General features: G+C 49.5%; 8 protein-coding genes across 8 annotated transcripts; 5 read left to right on the forward strand and 3 right to left on the reverse strand.

Annotated features, from left to right (window-relative positions):
• Window positions 1–1,596: 1,596 nt before the first annotated feature.
• On the forward strand, window positions 1,597–2,080 carry HD556DRAFT_1527610 (uncharacterized protein; the record flags this gene model as incomplete). Its single annotated transcript, XM_041309351.1, has 3 exons — window positions 1,597–1,609; window positions 1,678–1,781; window positions 1,833–2,080. Coding segments are annotated over 3 exons (365 nt in total), but the record flags the coding sequence as incomplete, so codon positions are not given.
• An 8,114-nt stretch (window positions 2,081–10,194) lies between these two features.
• HD556DRAFT_1308813 (uncharacterized protein) lies at window positions 10,195–10,968 on the reverse strand (the record flags this gene model as incomplete). Its single annotated transcript, XM_041300198.1, has 1 exon — window positions 10,195–10,968. One exon carries the CDS (start codon window positions 10,966–10,968, stop codon window positions 10,195–10,197), a length of 774 nt encoding a protein of 257 aa, XP_041159571.1.
• Window positions 10,969–12,614: 1,646 nt separating this feature from the next.
• HD556DRAFT_1443839 (histone-fold-containing protein) lies at window positions 12,615–13,084 on the reverse strand (the record flags this gene model as incomplete). The annotated part of the gene is made up of 4 exons (XM_041306691.1): window positions 12,615–12,731; window positions 12,785–12,894; window positions 12,951–13,008; window positions 13,058–13,084. The coding sequence occupies 4 exons, from the start codon at window positions 13,082–13,084 to the stop codon at window positions 12,615–12,617; spliced, it is 312 nt and encodes a 103-aa protein (XP_041159572.1).
• Window positions 13,085–13,346: 262 nt separating this feature from the next.
• HD556DRAFT_1432328 (histone-fold-containing protein) lies at window positions 13,347–13,912 on the forward strand (the record flags this gene model as incomplete). The annotated part of the gene is made up of 4 exons (XM_041305110.1): window positions 13,347–13,386; window positions 13,439–13,497; window positions 13,545–13,691; window positions 13,742–13,912. The coding sequence occupies 4 exons, from the start codon at window positions 13,347–13,349 to the stop codon at window positions 13,910–13,912; spliced, it is 417 nt and encodes a 138-aa protein (XP_041159573.1).
• A 469-nt stretch (window positions 13,913–14,381) lies between these two features.
• Window positions 14,382–14,962, forward strand: HD556DRAFT_1432329 (histone H3; the record flags this gene model as incomplete). Its single annotated transcript, XM_041305111.1, has 4 exons — window positions 14,382–14,421; window positions 14,476–14,543; window positions 14,591–14,737; window positions 14,792–14,962. 4 exons carry the CDS (start codon window positions 14,382–14,384, stop codon window positions 14,960–14,962), a joined length of 426 nt encoding a protein of 141 aa, XP_041159574.1.
• Window positions 14,963–15,695: 733 nt separating this feature from the next.
• Window positions 15,696–17,074, forward strand: HD556DRAFT_1375355 (Inositolphosphorylceramide synthase subunit Kei1-domain-containing protein). Its single transcript, XM_041303074.1, has 4 exons — window positions 15,696–15,879; window positions 15,936–16,076; window positions 16,133–16,411; window positions 16,465–17,074. Exons 1-4 carry the CDS (start codon window positions 15,778–15,780, stop codon window positions 16,897–16,899), a joined length of 957 nt encoding a protein of 318 aa, XP_041159575.1. The 5' UTR covers window positions 15,696–15,777; the 3' UTR covers window positions 16,900–17,074.
• Window positions 17,075–20,173, reverse strand: HD556DRAFT_1375374 (DHS-like NAD/FAD-binding domain-containing protein). Its single transcript, XM_041303075.1, has 19 exons — window positions 20,065–20,173; window positions 19,627–19,996; window positions 19,476–19,535; window positions 19,323–19,405; window positions 19,198–19,265; window positions 19,029–19,132; window positions 18,950–18,976; window positions 18,825–18,894; window positions 18,743–18,777; window positions 18,682–18,688; window positions 18,615–18,626; window positions 18,490–18,562; window positions 18,428–18,436; window positions 18,072–18,374; window positions 17,883–18,015; window positions 17,807–17,832; window positions 17,711–17,752; window positions 17,476–17,648; window positions 17,075–17,417 (listed from the first exon to the last, which is right to left on the reverse strand). Exons 2-19 carry the CDS (start codon window positions 19,970–19,972, stop codon window positions 17,264–17,266), a joined length of 1,725 nt encoding a protein of 574 aa, XP_041159576.1. The 5' UTR covers window positions 19,973–19,996; window positions 20,065–20,173; the 3' UTR covers window positions 17,075–17,263.
• Window positions 20,174–20,277: 104 nt separating this feature from the next.
• HD556DRAFT_1375396 (uncharacterized protein) lies at window positions 20,278–21,950 on the forward strand. Its single transcript, XM_041303076.1, has 3 exons — window positions 20,278–20,733; window positions 20,787–21,177; window positions 21,228–21,950. The coding sequence occupies exons 1-3, from the start codon at window positions 20,306–20,308 to the stop codon at window positions 21,771–21,773; spliced, it is 1,365 nt and encodes a 454-aa protein (XP_041159577.1). The 5' UTR covers window positions 20,278–20,305; the 3' UTR covers window positions 21,774–21,950.
• Window positions 21,951–21,960: the final 10 nt, after the last annotated feature.

Here is a 21,960-nt window from a genome sequence, read left to right on the forward strand (position 1 = left end):
CTCTTTCAACACAACACCTGTCTTCAAGTCCCATAGCCGAAGCATCTTGTCCTATGAGCCCGTAATCATCCGTCGTTTATCAGGGAAAACTGCGACAGGTCACAGCATTTACGCGTTCTTCATGGCCTCTGAACTTTCGCCGGGGCCTGGTGATTGGAATGAGCTTCGACATTTTACTGGAGGTTGATGGTGTTGAGCACGGTCCAGGTGGACTTTGGAGGGATTGTGGGTATCTGTCTGCAGGGGTGTGTGTATTTTGCAGTTTTAATATGCGTCACTGCATCCACAATTTCACATGTCTCATTCCAATAGACTCCCAAGACACATGAGGCCGTTCGCTTCCACGCTTCCATCACCGTCAGCGTAAGAATACTCCCTATTATCATACCCGCCGACAGTATGCCCTCCCAGTGCCTCAGTGCATACATGTGTCCCACTCTTGTCTTCCAAGCTTCCAGGATGTATCCCATCGCATCCAATCGAGCAATCCGTGCTTCCCAGCGCGTGAATCTGACTATCTGTTCTGCATAATATTTATTTTTTGTGTCGAACGACTATTCCAGCACATCGCCGCGTCTTATCCCTCTGTAACACTTAGAAAGTGTAACACGATAGAGTCGATAGTTGTTTGAATAAACTTAGGCTTCGAACGGAATGACTGTCCGAACTAAAGTGTATTCGGAGGGGGTAAAAGATCAACTGCCCTACTAGTATGTAAACTAAGGTCTTAAATACTGTAGAGCTAGGAATACTAAGGAATGCGATAGAAGGAAAAGTAGGATGAGTCAGGAGAAAGGTAACTAGAGAGATATATTGGTTGCCATCGTCGATATACGACGATGGCTTTTGACGAGCGTTACATACGCCCTCCAGGTCACTTCAACGAGGGACCTGTTTCTTCAGGTGATGTGAGTCCGTTTCAGAGGGGTTCACATGGCAGAGTACGTGTCTACCAGTATACCGATTAAGATTACGTGTGACAAGAGAAAGGCGAGGATCACGAGCTTACCGAAGAACTCGGTATCGGAGAACTCAGATACTCTCGATGCCCTCTCGAGGTCTAGGCGCTCAGCCGCGTCAACGATTTCAGAGACGTCTGGTCCAGGGTCAGGGACTGGCGCCAACGGAGGGGGTAGTACCACGGTTGGGTTGCGCGCATCATCTTCAACAACAGCAGCGATCAGCTGTGCAGCTGTCATGGCAGGCGCTTGGACCTTAGGAGGAGGGGGTGCCTGATTGGCGAAAGGGTTAGGAGTAGTGATGTGCACGGCCCGGCTTGAGGCCCTGGGCCGGCCCAAGCCGGGCCCAAATAGGCCGGGCCCAGCCCAGGCCTACGTCACGGCCTGAGGAAGGCTTGGGCCTGGGCTTGGATTTCGAGAAGCCTGAGCCGCCGGCCTGAGCCGTGGCTTTGGCATGTTTAGTGGCACTGCCATAGAAGCCTTGCCGGAGGTACGTTTCCCGACTCTATTTTTGTCTTTCTTTGACTTCCATCAACTCTATCAGCTTCGACTCGGATGGTCCACATGTTGCAGTCAAAAAGCCTGCATTGGCCAACATATCCAGCAATTTCAACGCCTTATCTCTTGTCTGTTGCTACGGAAAAGTCACGGTGAGTGCCAGCGCCATGTCCTCTGCTTCGCGAGCTCGACATAACTCACTCCGCTGTCGGAAAACCAGATCTCAGTTTCACAGATCAATATTTTTCGTAAATCTGAAGCCTTTTTTGCTTCACCTTCGCAAGTGTGACGGCGCACCCAATATCTTTCAATTGATTCATGTCGGTACATGTTCCTCTAACATCCCTACTTACTACCCACCCATGACAAGCACAGATGCCGAGCACCGTGTTGCACGTCCTGTGCGCAAAACAAAGCCAACAGCCGCCCTCCTTCAGCATGCCGAGAAGGCAGCGTTGCCATCCCAAACCAAGGCGATCAACGAGTTCCACGCTGCAGAGGCTGCTAAGCGCGCTGCTGAACGTTTGTCCCCCGAAACCACAGAATCTCCATCCACCTCTCCCATACCACCATCGTCATCTGCTGTCGACACCCACAAAAGGGTGCACCCTGAAGACTTTTTCGTGAACGACTGAGTCTGACAATCACACTTCAGTACTTGACCCCACAGGGAAAATGGCCTATTTCAAGAAGCATTGGCCAGAGGATCTGCACGACAGCGTGCTTTCTACTGCAGAGACAGTGGTGAGTCTTTTTTTTTTGGTCGGTATCAAGTTAATCTAAATGTGCTACTATTAGTTTAAAGCTCGTTATCTCGAGTTGAACCGAGTGACATCATCGACCTCACAGAACGCAACTAAGCTAGGCAGAGCTGGCAGTCTCAAGAAGCTAATTCGCGAAGTCCTCAGTGACTCTGAGGATGATTCGTCAACCAACCCAGCACCTACCTCAATCGGTGACCCAACAAGACCATGGAGGGCTGAGTTTTTGGCCTACCTTGAGACAGTTGAAGCGGCTCCACCATCTGGCTTGTCCACCATTCAATGGTGGGGTGTATGTATATTTTTTATTACTCAGAAATTTCGCGCTAATGATAATCTTTGCTTCAGATCAATGCGCAGAGGTACCCTGTTTGGGCTTCACTTGCGCGGGACTATCTATCAATCATGTCATCGTCGGTCTCGAGCGAGCGGGCGTTCTCACAAGGCGGCATCACCATCACGAAACGGCGCAACCGGCTCAAGGCTGACATCGTCGAAGCACTCCAGTGTGTTAAATGTGCGCTACGACACGATCTTCTGTTCCGGGAGCCCGAACCATCGTCTCTCATCGAGTTGGAGTACCTGGACGACAATGACGAAGAAGCGGAAGCGGGAGCAGAGACTGGTGACGCTGTGGATGAAGAAGAAGGTTGGGACGTTTTACTTTTGGGTGATGATGCTGAGGACGTGTCAGATGTTGAGACGGACATTTAGACACATTGTAATTAGACTACCACTAATGCTTGATCTGTCCGTTGGCTTCGCAAAGCTGCTCTGTCCGTTGGCTCCCCCAAGCCGCGGCCTGGCTGGGCCCAAGCCCCGGCTTTGGGCTGGCTTGGGCTCACGGCCTAGGCTCTGAATTTTTGTGAGCCTAAGCCCTTCGAAGCCAAGCCTAAGCCGGGGCTTTGAGCCTAAGCCGGGCCGGAACATCACTAGTTAGGAGCGCGTGGGGCAGGTCTTCCCATGGGGTGAGGACCAGCTCGTTGATCACGAGTCCCACGGCTACGACTGGATGAATGGGGTACGTGGTGATTGTCCAGCGTTAAATGGTGGGAACGCTGGTGGTACCGGGAGGATTCAGAATGGTGTTCAGCTCGAACTTGCTGACGGAAGGCGTGGGCTTCTTTTTGGGTTGCTAATTCCTCTTTGCGAGGAGGGGCCCGTCGGTCAGGAAACGTTCGCCGACGCAAGGTCTGGGAAGGCTTACTTGCTTCAGCTTCAGCTCTGAAGAAGCTAGTGAATGCACTCATTGCGTCAGCGTTCTGCGTCCGAGCTTCGTGCTGGTAAGGACCACCTCGTTCCTTATACCAATCACGGCGCCGGCTGGAACGGCGGCCTCGTCCAGAGTGTGAATGAGAAGGGTAGGGGTCCCTAATCTCGACGGGGGTAGGGACGTCAACGTTCATAGCGTCGACCAGAGGGATCTCAATGGGGTGGGACGACATAGAGGAGGGGATAGAAGTACGGAGGCTGGGGGACGAAGGGCAACCACCGGGGCTTAAATAAGTAGGGGGGCGAGAGGACTCGGCTAATTTTTCGAGTAGTGAGTCTACCGAGGAAAAAACTATATTACACGCCTCGCTGTAAGTGCCAACGGTTGCGAACGTAATGTCAGCCGAGCTGGGAGATACCTTCTTAGGAAGGTGCTTGATGCCAGGTGCACCAAGGGACTCCAAGTATTGCCCGGTGGCCTCGAGGCGAGCAATAGCATGGTATGGGAGCCAGACATGGTCTCCGGTAGTGTACTCTACCTTGAATAAGGCGTCAGTCCCTTGCCCGTGGTGGTCAGAGATGCGCGAGACTGACCATTCTTCAGACACGCCAATATCAGCAATTTGCTGCAGTTGACGACCGGGGAAGCGTCGATCATTGTTAGGTACGTGCAAGCGTAGGAGATGAGCGTGGAATGCGGGATGAAGTCCGCGTTGCTTGAGTTCAGCGGGGAGGTCTAGCAAGTAAGAGTTGTTGCGGTAGTCTTTGAGAATCTTGTACGGGCCAACGTACTTGGGCGAGAGCTTCCGGGCTCGTCCTTTGGGAAGGGACAGGTTGGCCGTTGACAGGTAGACGAGGTCCCCTTCAATGAAGGGGGCCTCTATTCTCTTCCTGTTGGCCGTGGTGGTGCTCTTGACGCGGGCTGAGATCACCGCGTCATGAGCGGCCATCGTGGCGTCCTTCATCATTTGAAGGAATGACCGAACGCCAGGGAACTCTGAGTTGGAGTTCCAGATTAAAGGGGGAGGGAGCCGGCCGTAGTTTAGGACAAACGGTGGGTACCCGGTTGAGCTCGAGCTAGCGGAATTGATGGCAAATTCGATGGCAGGGAGTTTGGATGCCCAGTCTTTTTGGTGAGGGGAGATTTGCGAGCGCAGCATCTGTGTAATGGTCCGGTTGGCCCTTTCAGTCGCTCCATCGCTCTGGGGGTGAAATGACGTGGACATGCGAAGTTCCACCCCGGTAAGCTGGTTCAGGCGCTGCCAGAAGGTACTGGTGAATAGAGTATCACGGTCGCTTACAATGTTGGACGGCATACCATGTAACTTATACACTAAATGAAACATGACTTCAGCGACATCTTTCGCCCTGTAAGTCTGTTTAGTGGCGGCTAGATGGACCATTGAGGTCAGATGGTCGATCGCAACGAGTATCATATCGAAGACGCCATGCAGCGTCCTCGATTCGGGCAGCAGCCTGACAAAGTCGATACCAATAGTCTGCCAGGGTCTTGTAGGGACGTCCAGGGTCTCTAGTTGACCGTAGGGCTGGTGATTTGATGGTTTGGAGACTTGGCACGTTGGACACGACTCACAGAAAGCCTCGACGTCTGACGCTAACGATTTCCACCATACGTTCTCTCGTAGGTACAATAACGTTTTAGAGGGCCCTAGGTGCGCCAGGATAGAGTGGGCGTGGGATATGATTATTTCGCGCATTCGGCGCCCGCCAACAAGTACATCTGGGATGCAAAGTATCCTTTTGTGTGAGCTTCTAAGGTAGATGCGCCCATTGCTTACTTCGAAGTTCTTAAAGGTTCCGGGGGACCCCAAGATCCTACCAAAGAACTTATCATTGTGGTACTGATTCACAACGGACTCATGTATGTCGAGTAGGGGTTCGCCAAGGGTTATCACGTCCGTCAGACGTGGGGGAGAGTCAAGTAAGTCATCAACTGTTTGGGTAGCTTTGTCAGGTAACGCTTGTCCTTGTTTGCTTACGCCTGTCTGAGTTTCGACACTTAATTCCGGAGTCTGCCGTTCGGTCTCGACTATGATGTCATTCGTCTGAATCTCGACGTTTAATTCCGGAGTCTGCCGTGCGGTCTCGACTATGACGTTTCTCGTCACATGGCCTTGTGGGTGTTTGTTTGTTTTGGTCCCGGCTGACTCTTTGCTTTTCATTAGGTTTCCTTGTACCATCCCGCCCTCCAGTGACTTAGGAGGGGGACTACCCAACTTCAAAGTCACTTTCCTGATTATGGGTGAGTCCTCCTTCGGTACTGGCGCTGCTAACTCTTTTGCTTTCCCCTTAGATGCAGCACCCAATGGCGCTACGGTGCTGCGGTGGGAGTTTCTGCCTTCATTGGCGGTTACGCTTTCTGCGGGGTCCGGGCGAGTTGGAGCAGAGGGATAATATGCGTACGGGTACGCCGGTGAGTCAGTTACGACGTCCTCTGGGTCCACGCTACTGACGACTTCATTAGGAGTTTTGTCGTTGTCTGACTCGCCCTCCTGCACTAAGATGCGGCCTGCCGAGCTGGATCCCAGGTCGTCGTGCAGGACTCGCTTCTGAGCGATACGGGCTGAGCGCCGGGCTTCTGTTGCGCCGAGGAACAATGGTGTACCGGTGTAAACCGGTGAGGATACGAAGTTTAGCAGCAGAGTACGTGGGGAGTCTTCTTCCTCAACGCTAACATACTCACTTGCGGACCTCACAGTACCTGGGGGTTCGTTGCTGTACATATGAGAGAGGGCGTCAGCCAGGGTGTTATCCTCTCCCGGTACATATATTATCTCAAAGTCGAATTCGCTCAGTGCTTCTAACCAGCGGGCTTGCCTAGGTGACAACTTATTCTGGGTGGAGATCCACTCAAGTCCCTTATGGTCGGTAAAAATGCGAAAGTTTAGGCCGATAAGTAAGTGCCTAAATCGTTTAAGTGATTCAACGATAGCTAACAATTCCTGCTCATGCACAGGATAGTTCTGTTGGGCCGAATTGAACTTGCCGGACCAGAACGCAATAATATCTGCGGTCTTCATGTCATTCCCTTGCGACAGCACGCCGCTGGCGCCAGTTAGCGACGCATCCGTGGTGAGGTTCACGCTAACGGTACCATTCAGTGCAGCCGGGAGGTCTAGTGCCCGTCTACAAACGTTACGGTGAGTCTCGACACATGCCTTGACCAAGTCGAAGGCACGTTGATCCGTCGGGTTCCAGGTCCATCTGGTAGTCTGCGCTGCTACCTTAGATAAGTGTTGCATGTCAACTCGCACACCCTCACACCCAGCGGCCAGGTAACCAACCGACCCAATGAATTGCATTAGTAGTTCCTTGGACGTGGGGGTCTTCCAGCTCACAATCTTGTCAACTTTGTGCGGGTCCATGCGAATACCAGCGTCGTCAACAACGTGTCCCAATATGGTCAGCTCAGACTTGAAGAATTGGAGTTTATGCTCGCTAAGGTAAAAGTGGTGTTCGCGCAGGGTGTCTACGACGGCCTTTACGTGCTTGACATGCTCCTCGGGAGTGTCAGAGTAAATGACGATATCATCCAGGTAAACATCCATGAAAATCCCCAGGTACGGGCCAAAGATGTGATTCATGAGGGACTGGTAAGTCGCACCTGCATTACAATCTCCTATTTGCATGACGTGACTAATCATTGTCCCATCAGGCGTTGCGAATAGGGTTTTAGGGACATCCTCAGGTACGACGCGGATTTGTTCGTAGGCGTCTTTACCGTCTAACAGTGATCGGTAAGGCTTTGCGCTTACGTTCCGCAATATGGACTCAATGTCGGGCAGCGGGGAGGCCAACTTACGAGTGTTCTTATTACGCTGCCGAGTGTCCAAAACGGTACGTAGTTTTAGAGAACCATCTTTGGTGGCCTTCTTCATCATTATCATAGGGACAGTGTTCGTGCCACTCAGGAACTCCCATCGGCCAGTTCGAATATAGTCGTCGTGCTTTGTGCGCCATAAGGGGCGCATCGCTTCAGGGCATTTGGACTGACGCCAAGTGTACGCTTGTCTCTCGTCAATGAGAGGTATAACGTGATTTATTGTTCTGATGGGTGGCAACGGTGTCTCGATCGCCTCTTTACAGATATCTTTTGCGTAGTCGATCAGTTCCTTCCGGTAGGACTCGATCAGGTCGACCTCGGGGCTAGAGACTTTAAGTTCTAGAACCTGCGTCTGCGCGCCTCGGATGGGTAAAGGTACGAGACTCCGAATCTTTATCTCTGGGGGATTGAAACCTAATAATACCTGATGCTGGTACAGGAACGGCATGCCCAGGATTACGTCGTATGCTTCTAGGTTAGCGATGTCGAAGGTACGTTGTCCCGATACATCCTGATACTTAAACTCAACGGTAGTATCAGCTTTCACTACGCTACGAGATCCCAATACTGCTAGTTGTAGAGGGATCGGCTTGTCAAGTAAGTTGTACCTCAGCTTAAGTTGATCCACGACGGTACTTGATATAAAGTCTGTCAGCGATCCTGAATCCAAGAGAGCTCGACAAGGTTTTCCGTTAATATGGACAACCACTACGATCGATTTAGGGAGGATGCGATTGGATCCCTTAGGCTTAGCCGCTAACCTCTGCAAGTAGCGGATGTCAGGTAATTCTGCCTGCTTTGACTGGGTAGCGCAGAATAACTCATTGACAATTACAGGGAGGTCGACACCAGTTATGTCCTCAATCTCTTCTTGTCCGGGTGTGATGCCCTCAATCTCTTCTTCGTCAGAGGTCTCACAATCGAGAAGGAATGGGACGTCATCGTTCTCAGTGTCATCATTAGTTGTCTCCCATTCTGACCCGTCGTCATCCGTGTCCCACACGTACTCATCACTTGACTCAACTTCATAGCGGATGCACCCGCACAGGGTGCCGTCCTCACTCCAGTCGGACGAGTCGAGTTCGTCACTCGATGAGACATCACCATTATTGACGGAGGTGCTAATTACTTGTTCAGCGCGGGAACAAGGGTCACAACCCCAGGAGGGTCGAAACGATGACCTGGTACGTATCAGGTCTCTGCAATTGTGCAGTTTCAGGTCAACTAACCACGCGACTATGTCAAATGCAGGGTCGCACAATTGTTCATAGTAGACAATGTAATCATCGTAGTTGTGCTTGTCACTTAGGAGGTACGTATTTGGACCCCCGTGATTCGAAATGCTGAATCTATACTTACTGTAGGGGTCGAATAGAGGATCGTGGAGTTCGTCCGTCGGGAACAGGACTCCCAAGCGAAGTATGGCCAGTGCTCGTGACGTCACGACTAGGTGCTTCGCGGCTTCCAGGGGGCTCGAATCATCAACGTTAACGGCCATCCCGTACAGGCCGCTGGCCACCCCTTCTTCTATGGCAGCTGATCGTATGTCAGCCTCTGTCACGCCAGCCGAGTGTACTTGCAGAGAGGAGACCTTGGAGTTGGGCCTATAGGGTAATTTGTGACGTCGAGGGCAGTCCTTGGCTAAGTGACCCTTCTGTTCGCATTCAAAGCACTGATCATTGTCTCTCAGTCGTTTAATGGCGTCAGCGCTCTTCTTAGGACCGCTCGCGGGTGGTCTAGGTGCACTCTGCTGATGGGGACGATGGTTCTGTCGACTGTCAACTCGGTGAGAGTGGACAGCGTTAGCTGAGAGTGAGGTAGTGCGAGTTTGGCAAACAGGCCGTCTGTAACGTGAGTCCCTGTCAGTTCTCGCTTCTGTCCTTGAGTTCTGACTGGCTATGCTTGCAGATGCTGTGGGGTTGAGTGCTAGCAGTACGTTAGGGTCGCGAGAGTTCTCTAGGAATGCACGCTCGGTGCGAAGAGCCTTCTTCTCTAACGTTTCGAGGCTGATTGAGTTCGGCTCATAGCCTTTATCAACTAACGAAGCCTTAATATAGGGCTTACAGTGGGTCCAGAATTGGCGAACAATCTCTCGTTCGTCAACGTCCCCAGCTGTGTCTGCTAAGTCTCGGAGTCGTCGTAGGTAGTCTCTGACTAAGAACTTCCCATCCTGCTTACAGTCTAGGAACTTCTGCCTTTGTAGCATTCGGAAGTCGGGGGGGAATATATAATCGAAGAGTTGCTCAAAGAACTCGGTGAGGGAATATTCTTTCTGGAGGTCTAGGACATCACGCTCAAAGAACCTGTAGGCCTGTCCACCTAGGTACTTGCCTAGCATGCGTAGGGACTGATTCGTAGTAAGTCTTGCGCGATCCTTCCATTCCCGAACTTCTCTGACCCACTTTTTAAACGTCGTAGCGTTTGCTTCACCATTGTAAGTAAAAGGTGGCTCATTCTTTATAAAGCTTTGCTGATATTTCAGTAGGTTCAGTCTGGCCCTGTACTCACGACGGGCATGCCTTTTGGATTGTTTGACCTCTGGTGAGTCGCTCTCGTGATCAGACTCAGGTTCTAACGCCAAGAAATCAATACCGAAGTCATTTTCGGTCTGCTTCGTCTTAGTCTTGTGAGTCTTTCCTTTCTTTTTCTTTTGCTTAATCTCATCGTCCGTTTCGGTGGATGAGGGGTCATCGCTTGATGACTCTGCTGGCGTATCGTTCGGTTCTGGGTCTCTGGGTTGCATTCCTACCATGGCACGTTTGACTGAGCTTCCGTCCGGGAGAATGGAGGAAGCTCGTTGGAACCGAGTGCTTTCGAGTGATTTAGGCCTGATAGGTGGGGAAGGGTCCATTTTCACGTGAGTTTCAGTTGCTTCAGTTTGGAGTCTTACTGATGGTCTTTTATCAAAAATAGTTGGGACTCAGCAAGTCTCTAATATCTGCCGGTGAGATCTTTCTTCTCGTAACCTGCTTTCGAGAACAAGGTTCTCTAATTGCCTGATTTTATCCTTTAGGCTATCCACAAGGAGTTGCTCTTCGATCGGTACGTTGCCTAGGCCACGGGTCTCCTTTGGGACTCTTTGACGAGTTGCTTCGGTGGCCCACTGCTCAGTCCTTTCGTCCCGGTGAGTCTTCTCGTTTCCTAACTTTCGTTCAAGCTTATCAGACGTTACAAGTAACTCCTCGATGATTTGAGGCGTGGACTCAAGGGCACGGACTGATGGATACAATACTGGGAACTCGGGGACCTCGCCGAGTTCGTCGTCGTCAGGTAAGTCAAACCAGCTCATATGCGCTGATGGCATGGTATTAATTTCTTCGTCAGTCGACGTGGCGTCAATTTTATTGATCTCGCCAACCACTATGCGCGAGGTATGTAGTCCAACTACACTCCCAAGGATAGGGCTAATACTCATAGGAGCAGAACCCTCACCATCATCAGAGATGCCGGGGGCTGATAGACTCAACTTGGAAGGGGCTCCCAGAGCACCCAACCACGAGTCTGAAGATAACTGATCGCTAGTCGGGGGTTCGGCCCTCTGACTGAGCGATCGCTCAACTCCAGCGGTGACCTCGTTACCGCGAGTCCATGCACTGTCGACACCCAGGTCGAGTGTGCCTGTGTCGACGCTCGTTTTACCCGTAGGGTCAGGGGAGCTCAACGGGAAGGTACCAGGTACGTTTTCTTTCGACATCGTCGAGGAATTATTTTTTTTCTAGGGTGTATAGAGAGGTAGAGAGGTCGTCGTTGTGCGAGGGTGATCAGTCCTCGTTGACGGCGGCCGTAGTAGAATAGGATTTAGAATTTGAAGGCAGTCAAAAATATGTAACACTTAGAAAGTGTAACACGATAGAGTCGATAGTTGTTTGAATAAACTTAGGCTTCGAACGGAATGACTGTCCGAACTAAAGTGTATTCGGAGGGGGTAAAAGATCAACTGCCCTACTAGTATGTAAACTAAGGTCTTAAATACTGTAGAGCTAGGAATACTAAGGAATGCGATAGAAGGAAAAGTAGGATGAGTCAGGAGAAAGGTAACTAGAGAGATATATTGGTTGCCATCGTCGATATACGACGATGGCTTTTGACGAGCGTTACACCCTCCGACTCCCAAGACCTGTTTGTGCACCATGCAGGCGAAGTTCTCCCTTCTGGCGTCTCAAACTTGAAATTCGTCACCAATTCTATCACGGAGGGGCGCTTCTCTTCGAGCACAGCTCTGTTGTAGCAATATTGCAACGAGGCCTTATTGAAGCCCAGCCCTTGGGCCGTTCGGTATGGGGATGCTGAAGATATACTTCAAGCTCAATAGCACAGTCGTGATCGCGTTAGGTTTTGACGAAGAAATAAGCGCATTGCTAGTAGTCTCTTTGAGTCAACTTCTGCATAGCTCAAACATTCGAAGGGTGTCTTCCCAAAGATACCAAAATAATGGAGACAATGGGTTCTCGCCATTACCACACGCATCCAACCACTAGGAACAACATCACGTCTCTCTTGTCCTCTTACCCCCAAACACACGTCCTGAAATGGAGGAGTGCCTCCACAACGGCGGCATCTAGATGATCTAACCGAGGACGGAGGTCACAGAGATCACAAGGCGCATGTCAGCATCCACCACAGCCGTACGGGTCTACACATCAGCCGAGTCATGGAGAGCACTGATAGTGGGGACGACTGACGGATAGTTTGTGTTGTGTATCACTTTGGGTTAAGAGATGGCGAGGATCAACGGGGGCGCAAAGATGGAAGGTGAAGCTTGAGCTTGAGGCCCCAAAGTGGGTACATGCGTCGAACGTATCAATACGGTGAGTCACCGCTCGATCTTGACTGACTTCACATTGTGCTCCGTGCCAGTGGTTGATGCATCGATGGAGGATGAGATTGAGGGATGCTCTAGGGAGAAGGGTACTAGCGAGCGCGGGAGTTGATGCTTGTTAGAATTAACAAACATCAGCGATGCGCCAGGTTGGATAGACAGGATACATCGCTCGCCTCACCCTCATCCCAATCCACTGTCCCATACCGCCTTTGCCCGTTGACCCTGGGAGATGTGCGGGCATGCATGAAAAGGTGGAGTTCAAACACCACCGTACGCCCAGTTTACCAATTTGCGGAGTGACTTGGTATTTCATGGACGTGTTGCGTCAAAAACCGAAGTGGCATAGCTCCGTATTTTGCAAGTACTATATCAAAAGGCTTGCGTGTTCGGAAACGATGTTTGAAGTGCGTTGCATTCCACTAAGTTTCAAACGCCTTCCACCTCGGATCCATAAGATAAGGAAATGATTATAATGATACATATACAATACAACAAGCTGCGATGAAGTCCTCAAGCCTCTATGCCCCGAAACCGTACAGAGTCCGCCCTGAGCGCTTCAGAGCGTAAACAACATCAAGGGCAGTGACAGTTTTCCGCTTTGCATGCTCAGTGTATGTTACCGAGTCACGGATGACCTACAACAAACCATCAGTATGAATACTTGAGTTCAACGAGTACATGCACACACGTTTTCAAGGAAGATCTTAAGGACACCACGGGTCTCCTCGTAGATAAGACCAGAGATACGCTTGACACCACCACGACGGGCGAGACGACGGATAGCAGGCTTTGTTATACCTAGGCACACAGGATTAAACAAAAAAGACAAGAGCAATGATAGCCAAATGACTCACCCTGAATGTTGTCACGAAGAATCTTGCGATGACGCTTGGCACCGCCCTTTCCGAGACCCTTCAAGATGTCAGAGTGGAACCAAAAAAACACCGACTCTGGGGCTCACCTTGCCACCCTTTCCACGGCCAGACATTGTATTGAGTTGAAAGTGAAGTGTTGTGAAGTGTGAGTTTACTGGTGCTGTGACGCGGAAGATACAGGAGCACCACAATCAACTGCGAACTGTTATATACCGAGGCGCGTGGCTGTGTTGAATTACTACATCTGGAATGTTGATTGGAACACGTGATGTGACGCGACGCGTCTGTATATAGGCCACGGCAGAGACATATGCCCTTTCCCATACCAACATCCACATATCAATTCTTTGTCCAATTATCCTTTCTCATTAAACAATGGCTCGCACTAAGCAAACCGCTCGCAAGTCTACTGGTGGTAAGTCACACTTTGGGTCTACAGCATTGGACAAGAGCTCATTAGCTACCAGGCAAAGCCCCTCGTAAGCAATTGGCCGCCAAGTCTGCTGCCCGCAAGACTGCACAAGCAGTGTGTACAATCTTTCAACCATTTGGAGTCTTCTCACAATTATTTAGAGCACTGGTGGTGTCAAGAAGCCCCATCGTTTCCGTCCCGGTACCGTCGCTCTTCGTGAGATCCGTCGGTACCAGAAATCAACAGAGCTGCTCATCCGCAAGCTCCCCTTCCAACGACTTGTTCGTGAAATCGCACAGGATTTCAAGGTTAGTTATGTCGTATTTTAACTGCATTCGTGTCTGATCGCTTTTGCCAGACTGACCTGCGCTTCCAATCATCGGCTGTGATGGCTCTTCAAGAAGCTGCTGAAGCATACCTTGTCTCATTGTTCGAGGACACCAACTTGGCTGCTATCCACGCCAAGCGTGTTACTATTCAACCCAAGGATCTGGCTCTTGCACGGCGGTTACGTGGGGAGCGTTCATAGACCTGACATCTTGTTATTCGTATTTGTGGTGTACCTTATTGTATTTCTATATATTTTACCTTTGGCATCCCCATGTGTGCTTATTCGCAGCGTGACTGGCAACGTTGGCCTCTGAAGATATGATATTTGATGCGTCTCATCTGAAGATAGAGTACTACAAGGTCACGATGTATTGAACCTGAACAAATATATCAACTTGGATGCTTAAACTATGTACCGAAGTACATTCATCTGAAAGGGATTGGTGGAGAAGTCCACATTTTTTCGGACAATGGAAGATACAGTCATGAATATAAAAGACATCCACACGAGACACAATGAAGACTCCGTGAACCCTTGAACAAGACTCCACACGTGACCACGCGACGCGATCCTATAAAGCAGTCTCACTTCAAAGACATTGTGCCCAGGACCATACCCCAACCAAGTGAGATCTAAACTCTTTATCAATACTGTACTCTTTCTATCAATGGCCCGCACCAAACAAACTGCCCGCAAAAGCACAGGCGGTAAGTCGCCGTAACCTTTCCGGCTCACTGCCACCCATGCTCATTCACAACCAGGTAAGGCTCCTCGAAAGCAGCTCGCAGTGAAATCGGCGGGAAAAAAGGCTTCCATACATGCACATGCGGTATGTTGTACCTTTCTTTCCAAACCCATTTAACCTCCTTCCCTCAGGCAACCGGAGGTGTCAAGAAGCCACATCGTTTCCGTCCAGGCACGGTAGCCCTTCGCGAAATTCGCCGCTACCAAAAGTCCACGGAGCTGCTCATCCGCAAGCTTCCCTTCCAACGCCTTGTCCGCGAAATTGCACAAGACTTTAAGGTCAGGATTTACGACAATGGAATCACATTGAATTCATTTAACATTATGCCGCAGACCGACCTTCGATTCCAATCATCGGCCGTAATGGCCTTGCAAGAAGCGGCTGAGGCGTACCTTGTGTCGCTGTTTGAGGACACCAACTTGGCTGCTATCCATGCCAAACGTGTGACTATTCAACCGAAGGACCTTGCTCTTGCTAGGCGGCTGCGCGGCGAACGTTCGTAAAAGTTTTATCAAACACCCATCAATCCTCTTTCCTGCGGCACGGCTTGCTATATCTGTTTGTTCTTAACTTTGTATTATTTCCTATAATGAGCAGCAGAAATGAGACTTATCTTCTTGCTCTTGTGTGACCTGAGTTGGATTGTGTATGTTTTCCAGCCGTGCAGTTGCCAGCCTTTCAGGCAACATATCATTTCATCTACAAAGTGGCAGTTCTGACTCCACCTAAAGTCGTGACCATCACGCACCACTGGATAGCAGGTAGGCAATCATCAAGAGCTCCCGCAAAACAAATTGTGTGCGAGTACCGGCGATGAGCAGCTTCAGGCACTGAAGCAAACTCTTTGATCATTGCAATCAAGCTCGTTACCAGGCAGCACACATGCAGTGTTGTCCACTTTGTCCAATTCGTCCATGCCAAACGTCGGCCAACAAACTTCCCTTCCCCTTCCAATGCCACGTTCGTCAGGGCTTCAAGCTTCGAGGTCAAGGCATGTTAAATCAGGCCCTACTGAATTCGCCTGACAAGTTTCTGTTGCAGATGGCTCTCTGGGTTCCATTCTGACCGTGATCCATGCTAAGCGTGTGACTGAATATTCAACTTGCGCGGCGACTGTGTGGCGAACGGAGGAATCTCACTCATATTCGTTAATCTGAAGTGTAATATATTGAGATTCTCACAGACCATGATGACTCATCTCAGAGAACGCACTTGCTGACTAAGTCACAAAGCTATCCTTCTCTTCCGAATTCCGATACAAGCACACTGACCTCTTCCCTACCTTTGTTGTAACTCGTGTGTGGTACATGACTTGCATATGAAACTCATGCTTCGCCCTGAATGGAGGCTTTGGCCGATCTCCACTTTCCTTGGTGTTACTGACCTCAAAACTGGCGTCACTGTTGTCCTATTGTTTGCAGTAAGCATCGTGGTCTTTTCCTTCGACCAATGTCGCGAATATAACTTACCTCGCAGCTCCTCAACAAAGTAGCAGGCGTTTACGGCTTGATTGCTGTCATAACCGGTGCAAACAGCAACTTTGCACAGCTCAGTCTGTATATATATTCAGTTCTCGGTCTCGTCGCCTTAAGCTGGGGACTGAAATCCGTCAAAGATGTTCGTTGCTCTAGCACAATACTCAATCAGCAACTGACATCGTCTTTGTTTGACAGGAAAACCCTCAGCACACACTCTATTTTGCGTACTTCTTCTTCCTCGACCACATCTTCTCAACAATTTGGACGGTATTTTTCTCCATTATCTGGTGGACTTATACCTCGCATGATGGGCAGCAAATATCCAATTCACATGCACAGGAGGCCATACGACATGATGCACCAGTTGTAAACCACACTATGTCAGATGAGCAGCGGGCTCTGGAAGCGAATATTTTGTGGCACGAGGAGAAGGGCACTGCCATGGGCGTCATCATTATCAGCTGGCTTGCAAAGGTACATGACCACCAATTTATCCACATCACTTCCTCAATTCCCAAACTACACAGATATATTTCGCACTATTACTCTACTCATACGCCACACATCTCCGCAAGGGCTCGTACAACTCCATCCGACACTTGCGTTCGCATTCAAGCACTCCCGCCGGCTACACCGCAGCACTGACCGAAGAGGAGGATGAAGTTGACGATTTTTACCTACCCTCAATACGAAAGAACCAGCCCTCACACGCTTCAAATGACTCTATATCACACCTTCCAAACGGCTCTACGCCGTATTTCCCCAACGGCTCTGCTTCATACACCCCGAATGGCTCATCTTCCCATATTTCCAATGGCTCGATATCGCATCTGCCCGATTTTGTGAGCGCCCCAGGAAGACACGGGAGGAAGGCGAGCAGGGGCTCGTCAGGCAAGACCAATATACCCGGAAGGAAAAGTGAGGGGAGCAGGGAGGTTATCTTTGAAGACGATGGGTCGTAGACTCGTGGGTAATATACCATTTTTTGTGTTGTGTGGCAATCTATCAGCGAGCATAATATTTACCATAAGATGGCTGGCAGTCCTCGACGTTGATTCTCCATGAGCAATGTGACAAGGGTGTCAGTCACGTATTGGCACTATCTTTAGGATCTTATTTTCTCGCTGGCAAGCCTTCGTATTTAGCGCTGGAATCTTTGGTGGTTGAATGTTTCCCGGATCGTGAATAATATGGTCTAGTACACATCTGAGTATCCAATACCTGGAATTTGATATAATTTAACTACATCAAAGTTCGTGAGCTCCACAACATCCATATCTCCGTTTACCAGAAGCAAAGCACGTCGAAGGACACCGTGTTACAACGTCAGCCTGTTCGCGACTTCTTTGCCTCGGGACCCTCGTTCGGGACTCGACCTTGCATTGCACGCGATTCAGATTCCACATTTTCTTCCAAGAACCTTTCCCCAATATCCCGCACCCATTTACCCCCCTCGGCTCCTTCAAACAGCCATACGTGGCTAAATAAGTACTCGATCAAGCAATGTACAGGGATCGCTATATAGTTTGACGACATACCTCTTGGCAACACGAGTGGGCTCGGGTTTGCCCATCATTTCACCTGAGGTGCGCTTTGCTGGTCTCGCTAGTGACGGAACCTCGAGGCGCTTCCCCACTGGAGGTGGCAACTCCCACGCAAGCTGTTCACAGAGGTGTTGAACAATGTCATCTGCATTTCCAAGAAGGACGATCTAATCGTCACGAACAGGTGGTTAGTGTCATCGATATCCGAAAAGGAGGTCTGTGTACGAACATCAGGGTTAATATGTCGGACAGGAGTTTTATTGATCAGAATCTACAACTCTTGGCTCAGAGAACAAACAGCACGCTGATAAGATAAAATACCAACCTGGGGAACCGAGTGCGGAAGATGCGCTGCCGAAGGTCAGGTGCTCATCTCAGAATCGTATACATTTTCAACTTACAGAGAATCTCGGATACAGGTGAGACTTTCAGTGAGGTTCCGATGACGATCAACAAGTCGACTTTATCTCGATCGTCCTCGAGGGCGTGATCAAAGTCATCCGCGAGCTTCTCTCCAAAGAAAGTGATGTCCGGCTGTGCACTCATGCCATCAGGAACTCGCATGAACAGAACAACAGGAGGAAACCAACCTTCATCACGCCAACTGGTATTGCCTCATCCTCTTCATCACTCCCCTCCTCCCATTCCTTCCTACCTCGCTTCTTGGCCTTTTTCCTGAAAGCAGCCTGGCGGACTTCCTCGGCTGTCCTCTTGGCCTCCATGCACACAGTGCAGAACGGGACACGATGTTCCATGATATCCTTTTCAATTTCGTTCCCTGGTATACGCCGTTTGCACTGAATGCACGTCGCAGTCGCAAATGATCCATGACACTGCAATACACGAGTAATTCCGGTGAGTGTTTCTAGTGTGTCAATGTTCTGGGTGTAGTTCTGGTGATGACTTTCGTCAACTTCAAGCAAGGAGAGGGAATGACAGGACTTACCCGGAGAAGCTGTTGATAACCTTCGTAAGGTTCATTAACCCTATGAAAAACATGCCACCTACCTTGCCCCTATCTTCTATAGCTTTGATGAATCGATGACAAGGAGAAGGTATAAAGTTAGACGGATATATCTGGCTGTAATTGTTGCATCAGTTGAAGTATTGTCTCTCGGGGTCGGAGCAACAACCTCGCAAATGAGCTTGATGGCTACAATTTCAGCCTGTGGTCAGATATTATAGAACATTCATACTTACTAGAATACTGCGTAAAGCGAATCCAGGTTAACGACGTCTCACAGAAGATGAGATCTCTCACCTGCAGGATTTTCTCTAAAATAGTGTATATCGAACCTGACAGGTGTCAGATTGGGAGCATATAGAATAGCTGAGCATCTCACATCTGTTGAGGGTCATCGAGCTCATAGGTCCCCCGTTCTTTCAGCATCGCGTACAAGCCATTATGCGACCCTAAACAACCCTTGAAGATACCGCGTTCAAAGTGCAAAAAAGGAGAGTCACTCACTGAAGTCTGGAATACCGCATGAGACGCCTGTGCACAGATTCAGTGATGCAGTCTTGATCGAGAAGGGGAATAGACAGACTAATGCCAGCGCCAGTGAGCACAACCATGCGCTTTGAGGCTTGGATTAGGGAAACCGCGTCGGCAATGGTGTTATATTGAGACAGTTTTTCCCTGAGATGAAGCCTTGTGTGTGGAACATTAGAATCATCGTGAGCGATGCTCAAGAGGGCCTATGGATTTTTACCCACTCTTTAGACATCGCGACCCGCAGAAAATATAGCATTGTTTGAGGTTGCTTATTCCGCAATTCAGGGCACTATGGTCCAAGTTAACGAGCTCCATTGTATGTGTGCAGATCAAACGACGGAGTTACCAAGGAAATCCCGAAAGCAAACAGAAGTTTCACTATCGGAATATTTTGAGTGATGACATATTCTCTGACGAAGGAACTCATTCCTGTAGGAATGTGATGTAGCGCATGAGATTTGAGCCCACACATTTTTTGTTTGTGAGAACGTGAGCTTACCGCGTTCTTTCAAGTGATGCATCATCTTTCGAATTTCTTCCTTCGACCATGCTCCATCTGCTAAGGCGACATCAGCTCAATGACACGCTTCATCGATAAGAAGTTCCATGGACTGCACTCCCATACTTCGACATTAAATGAATATACCTACCTTCCCGTTTCAATTGTTCTATGACCTCGGTTTCCACTTCGAGATCGTCCAGGTCGCCACTCTCCTCTATAGCACTGTGCCGCTCATGCGCAGGGAAAGCCAGATTTTCTGAGTCCGAGTCATCATCTAGGTCGCTCTCTTGGACTTCCTCTTCTTCGTCTCTATCTTCCAAACCTTCGAGCAAGTCCTCGATTGTATCTGGGTCCACGTCCACATCCTCTGCAGCATCTATGAAGGCTCTCAACTGAAGAGCATATAATGCGCTATATGTCTTTGGTTTGCCATTGTCTCTTGCGGCAGTTTCATGATCGTTGGGGACATTATGTTGCCCATTCAATGTGCACATTTGTGAAAGAGGAAGGAGGTGCACCTGTAAAAGTAAGCCCGTTAAGTAATAGTCTTACTCTCCATTCGGTGTAGCTCAGCTAACGAGTATACTTTGAGGTGTACTTATCTGGTCTTCCACAAATTACAACGCCTCTCGAGCCGGTTGCAACTTGCAAGGCTCAAGCGCAAGCCCTCGCCAAGCGTTTGTCCAAGTCGAAACTGCATCATCACCCATTTCACGTGATCACTATTAATTTAGTATACACGTGACACCCCTGATATTGTATGTTATCCGAGTTCGTACGCGTCCTTCAACGACTCGGATGTCTCTAAGTTTTGACACAACCTCGTCATGGAGAGCTCTGATTTTGGAGACGATTTCGACGAGGATGATCTTGAATCACTGGTTTATAGCTCTCCAAGTGCATATACCCACACTTTCACCTCGCCAGCTCCAGAACAATGCGAAAGCCAGCACAAGGACATCCGAGTCCTTGCAGCAGACCAAAACAAAATCACTCACATAAAGACACCTCAACTTCCGATCGAGGTCGTCGATTACATTGCTTCTTTCTTGTTCGACTCTTGCCCATCTGGCTGCTTCTTCCATGTCCACTCGTTCTCTCTGGTCTGTTCTCAGTTTAGACATGTCGCTCTGCGTCATTATTTTTCTTCCATTCGCGTTGCGTCTGCAAAGCAACTTGCTGCATATACAAATTTTCACTTCTCATTGGTTTCCCGTAATGCCCCGGGCGATAGTGTTGGACTCGACTACGTCAAGTGCGTTTTCTCACACATATATGCTCACACACACTCACCGATAAACTTGACAGAACACTTATAGCACCATCGCACGCTCTTGAAGCAGCATCATGGAATCCATCTCTCTATAGGAACCTGAAACACCTGATGATCTCTTTCTCATTGGACGGAAGACAATCTCAGACAACCCGACTCAAGCGCATCTTCTCCCCACCGGCAATCCCCCAGCTGGTCCCGTGGTTTCCTCCTCAACTGACGTCTCTCACAATGACAAAGCTCTGGCGAATTGACGTACCTTTGCTCAAAACTGTTGCATCTGCGTTCCCTTCTGTGAAGATTCTGCACCTCAGTTGCTCGGAACAGTTAGACGTATCCTGCTGCTGGACTTGCTTTGAAGAAAGCTCAACTGCAGTCGTGCACTCGCCAATCCCGAATTACTTCAATGACATCACGAAATTGACGGTACGATGAGCTGTGTCACCTTATTTTCAACAAAATCCGACGCTTGACAGGACAACTTCGCGGATTCGCTGGAACCACTGACCCAGTTGACTGATCTTCACCTTGGCATTTTTCTTTCAGATGAGGAAATGGTGGAAAAGCATATCGAGCACTACGACACCCCATTGGAATTCGACCATATGCATCGAATAGCGTTCACTTCCAAAGCTGCATCTCCACCCACCGGAAACGTTCTCAGTCAATTGGAAACCGAGACTACCACTGGACTCATATCATATTCAGTAGACCAAGATGACAAAAAAGAAGAGTCTCACTCCGGAACCTGTACGGAAGATTTGCCCTTTCCTCATGGCCCAGAGCTCTGCCGTACATGCAAGCTTTTCGGATCCGCCTCCAAGGTACGCACACGAGAGCTGGAGGCAAGTCTCGCGCTCGCAAGGAAAATCAAAACATTACGCACGATCAGCTGGAGTTCGTTCTTCACATCTCAGGTCTTCGAGCCAGACGACAACAAGGCCGGCGATTGGCTTAGGAGGACTACAGCCTACATTTTACGCGCGAATGGGAGGGTGCGAGTGCGTAGGAGACCTTGGTAGCGCATAATTTTGCAATCAGATAAGCAAACGTTTCTTCTCCATTCATACCCAAAGCAGCGTCTTTTCGTATATGGAATGTTCCCCGTATTCTGTTACGATGTATTGCACACAATTGATGTCCCCGTCTACGATCTCATCATTCAAAATATTCAAGGTGTGGCTTGAGCGACAAGAGGATAGCATCATC

This window comes from Suillus plorans, assembly GCF_016647745.1.
Source record: "Suillus plorans strain S12 chromosome Unknown HD556scaffold_32, whole genome shotgun sequence".
NCBI lineage: Eukaryota > Fungi > Basidiomycota > Agaricomycetes > Boletales > Suillaceae > Suillus > Suillus plorans.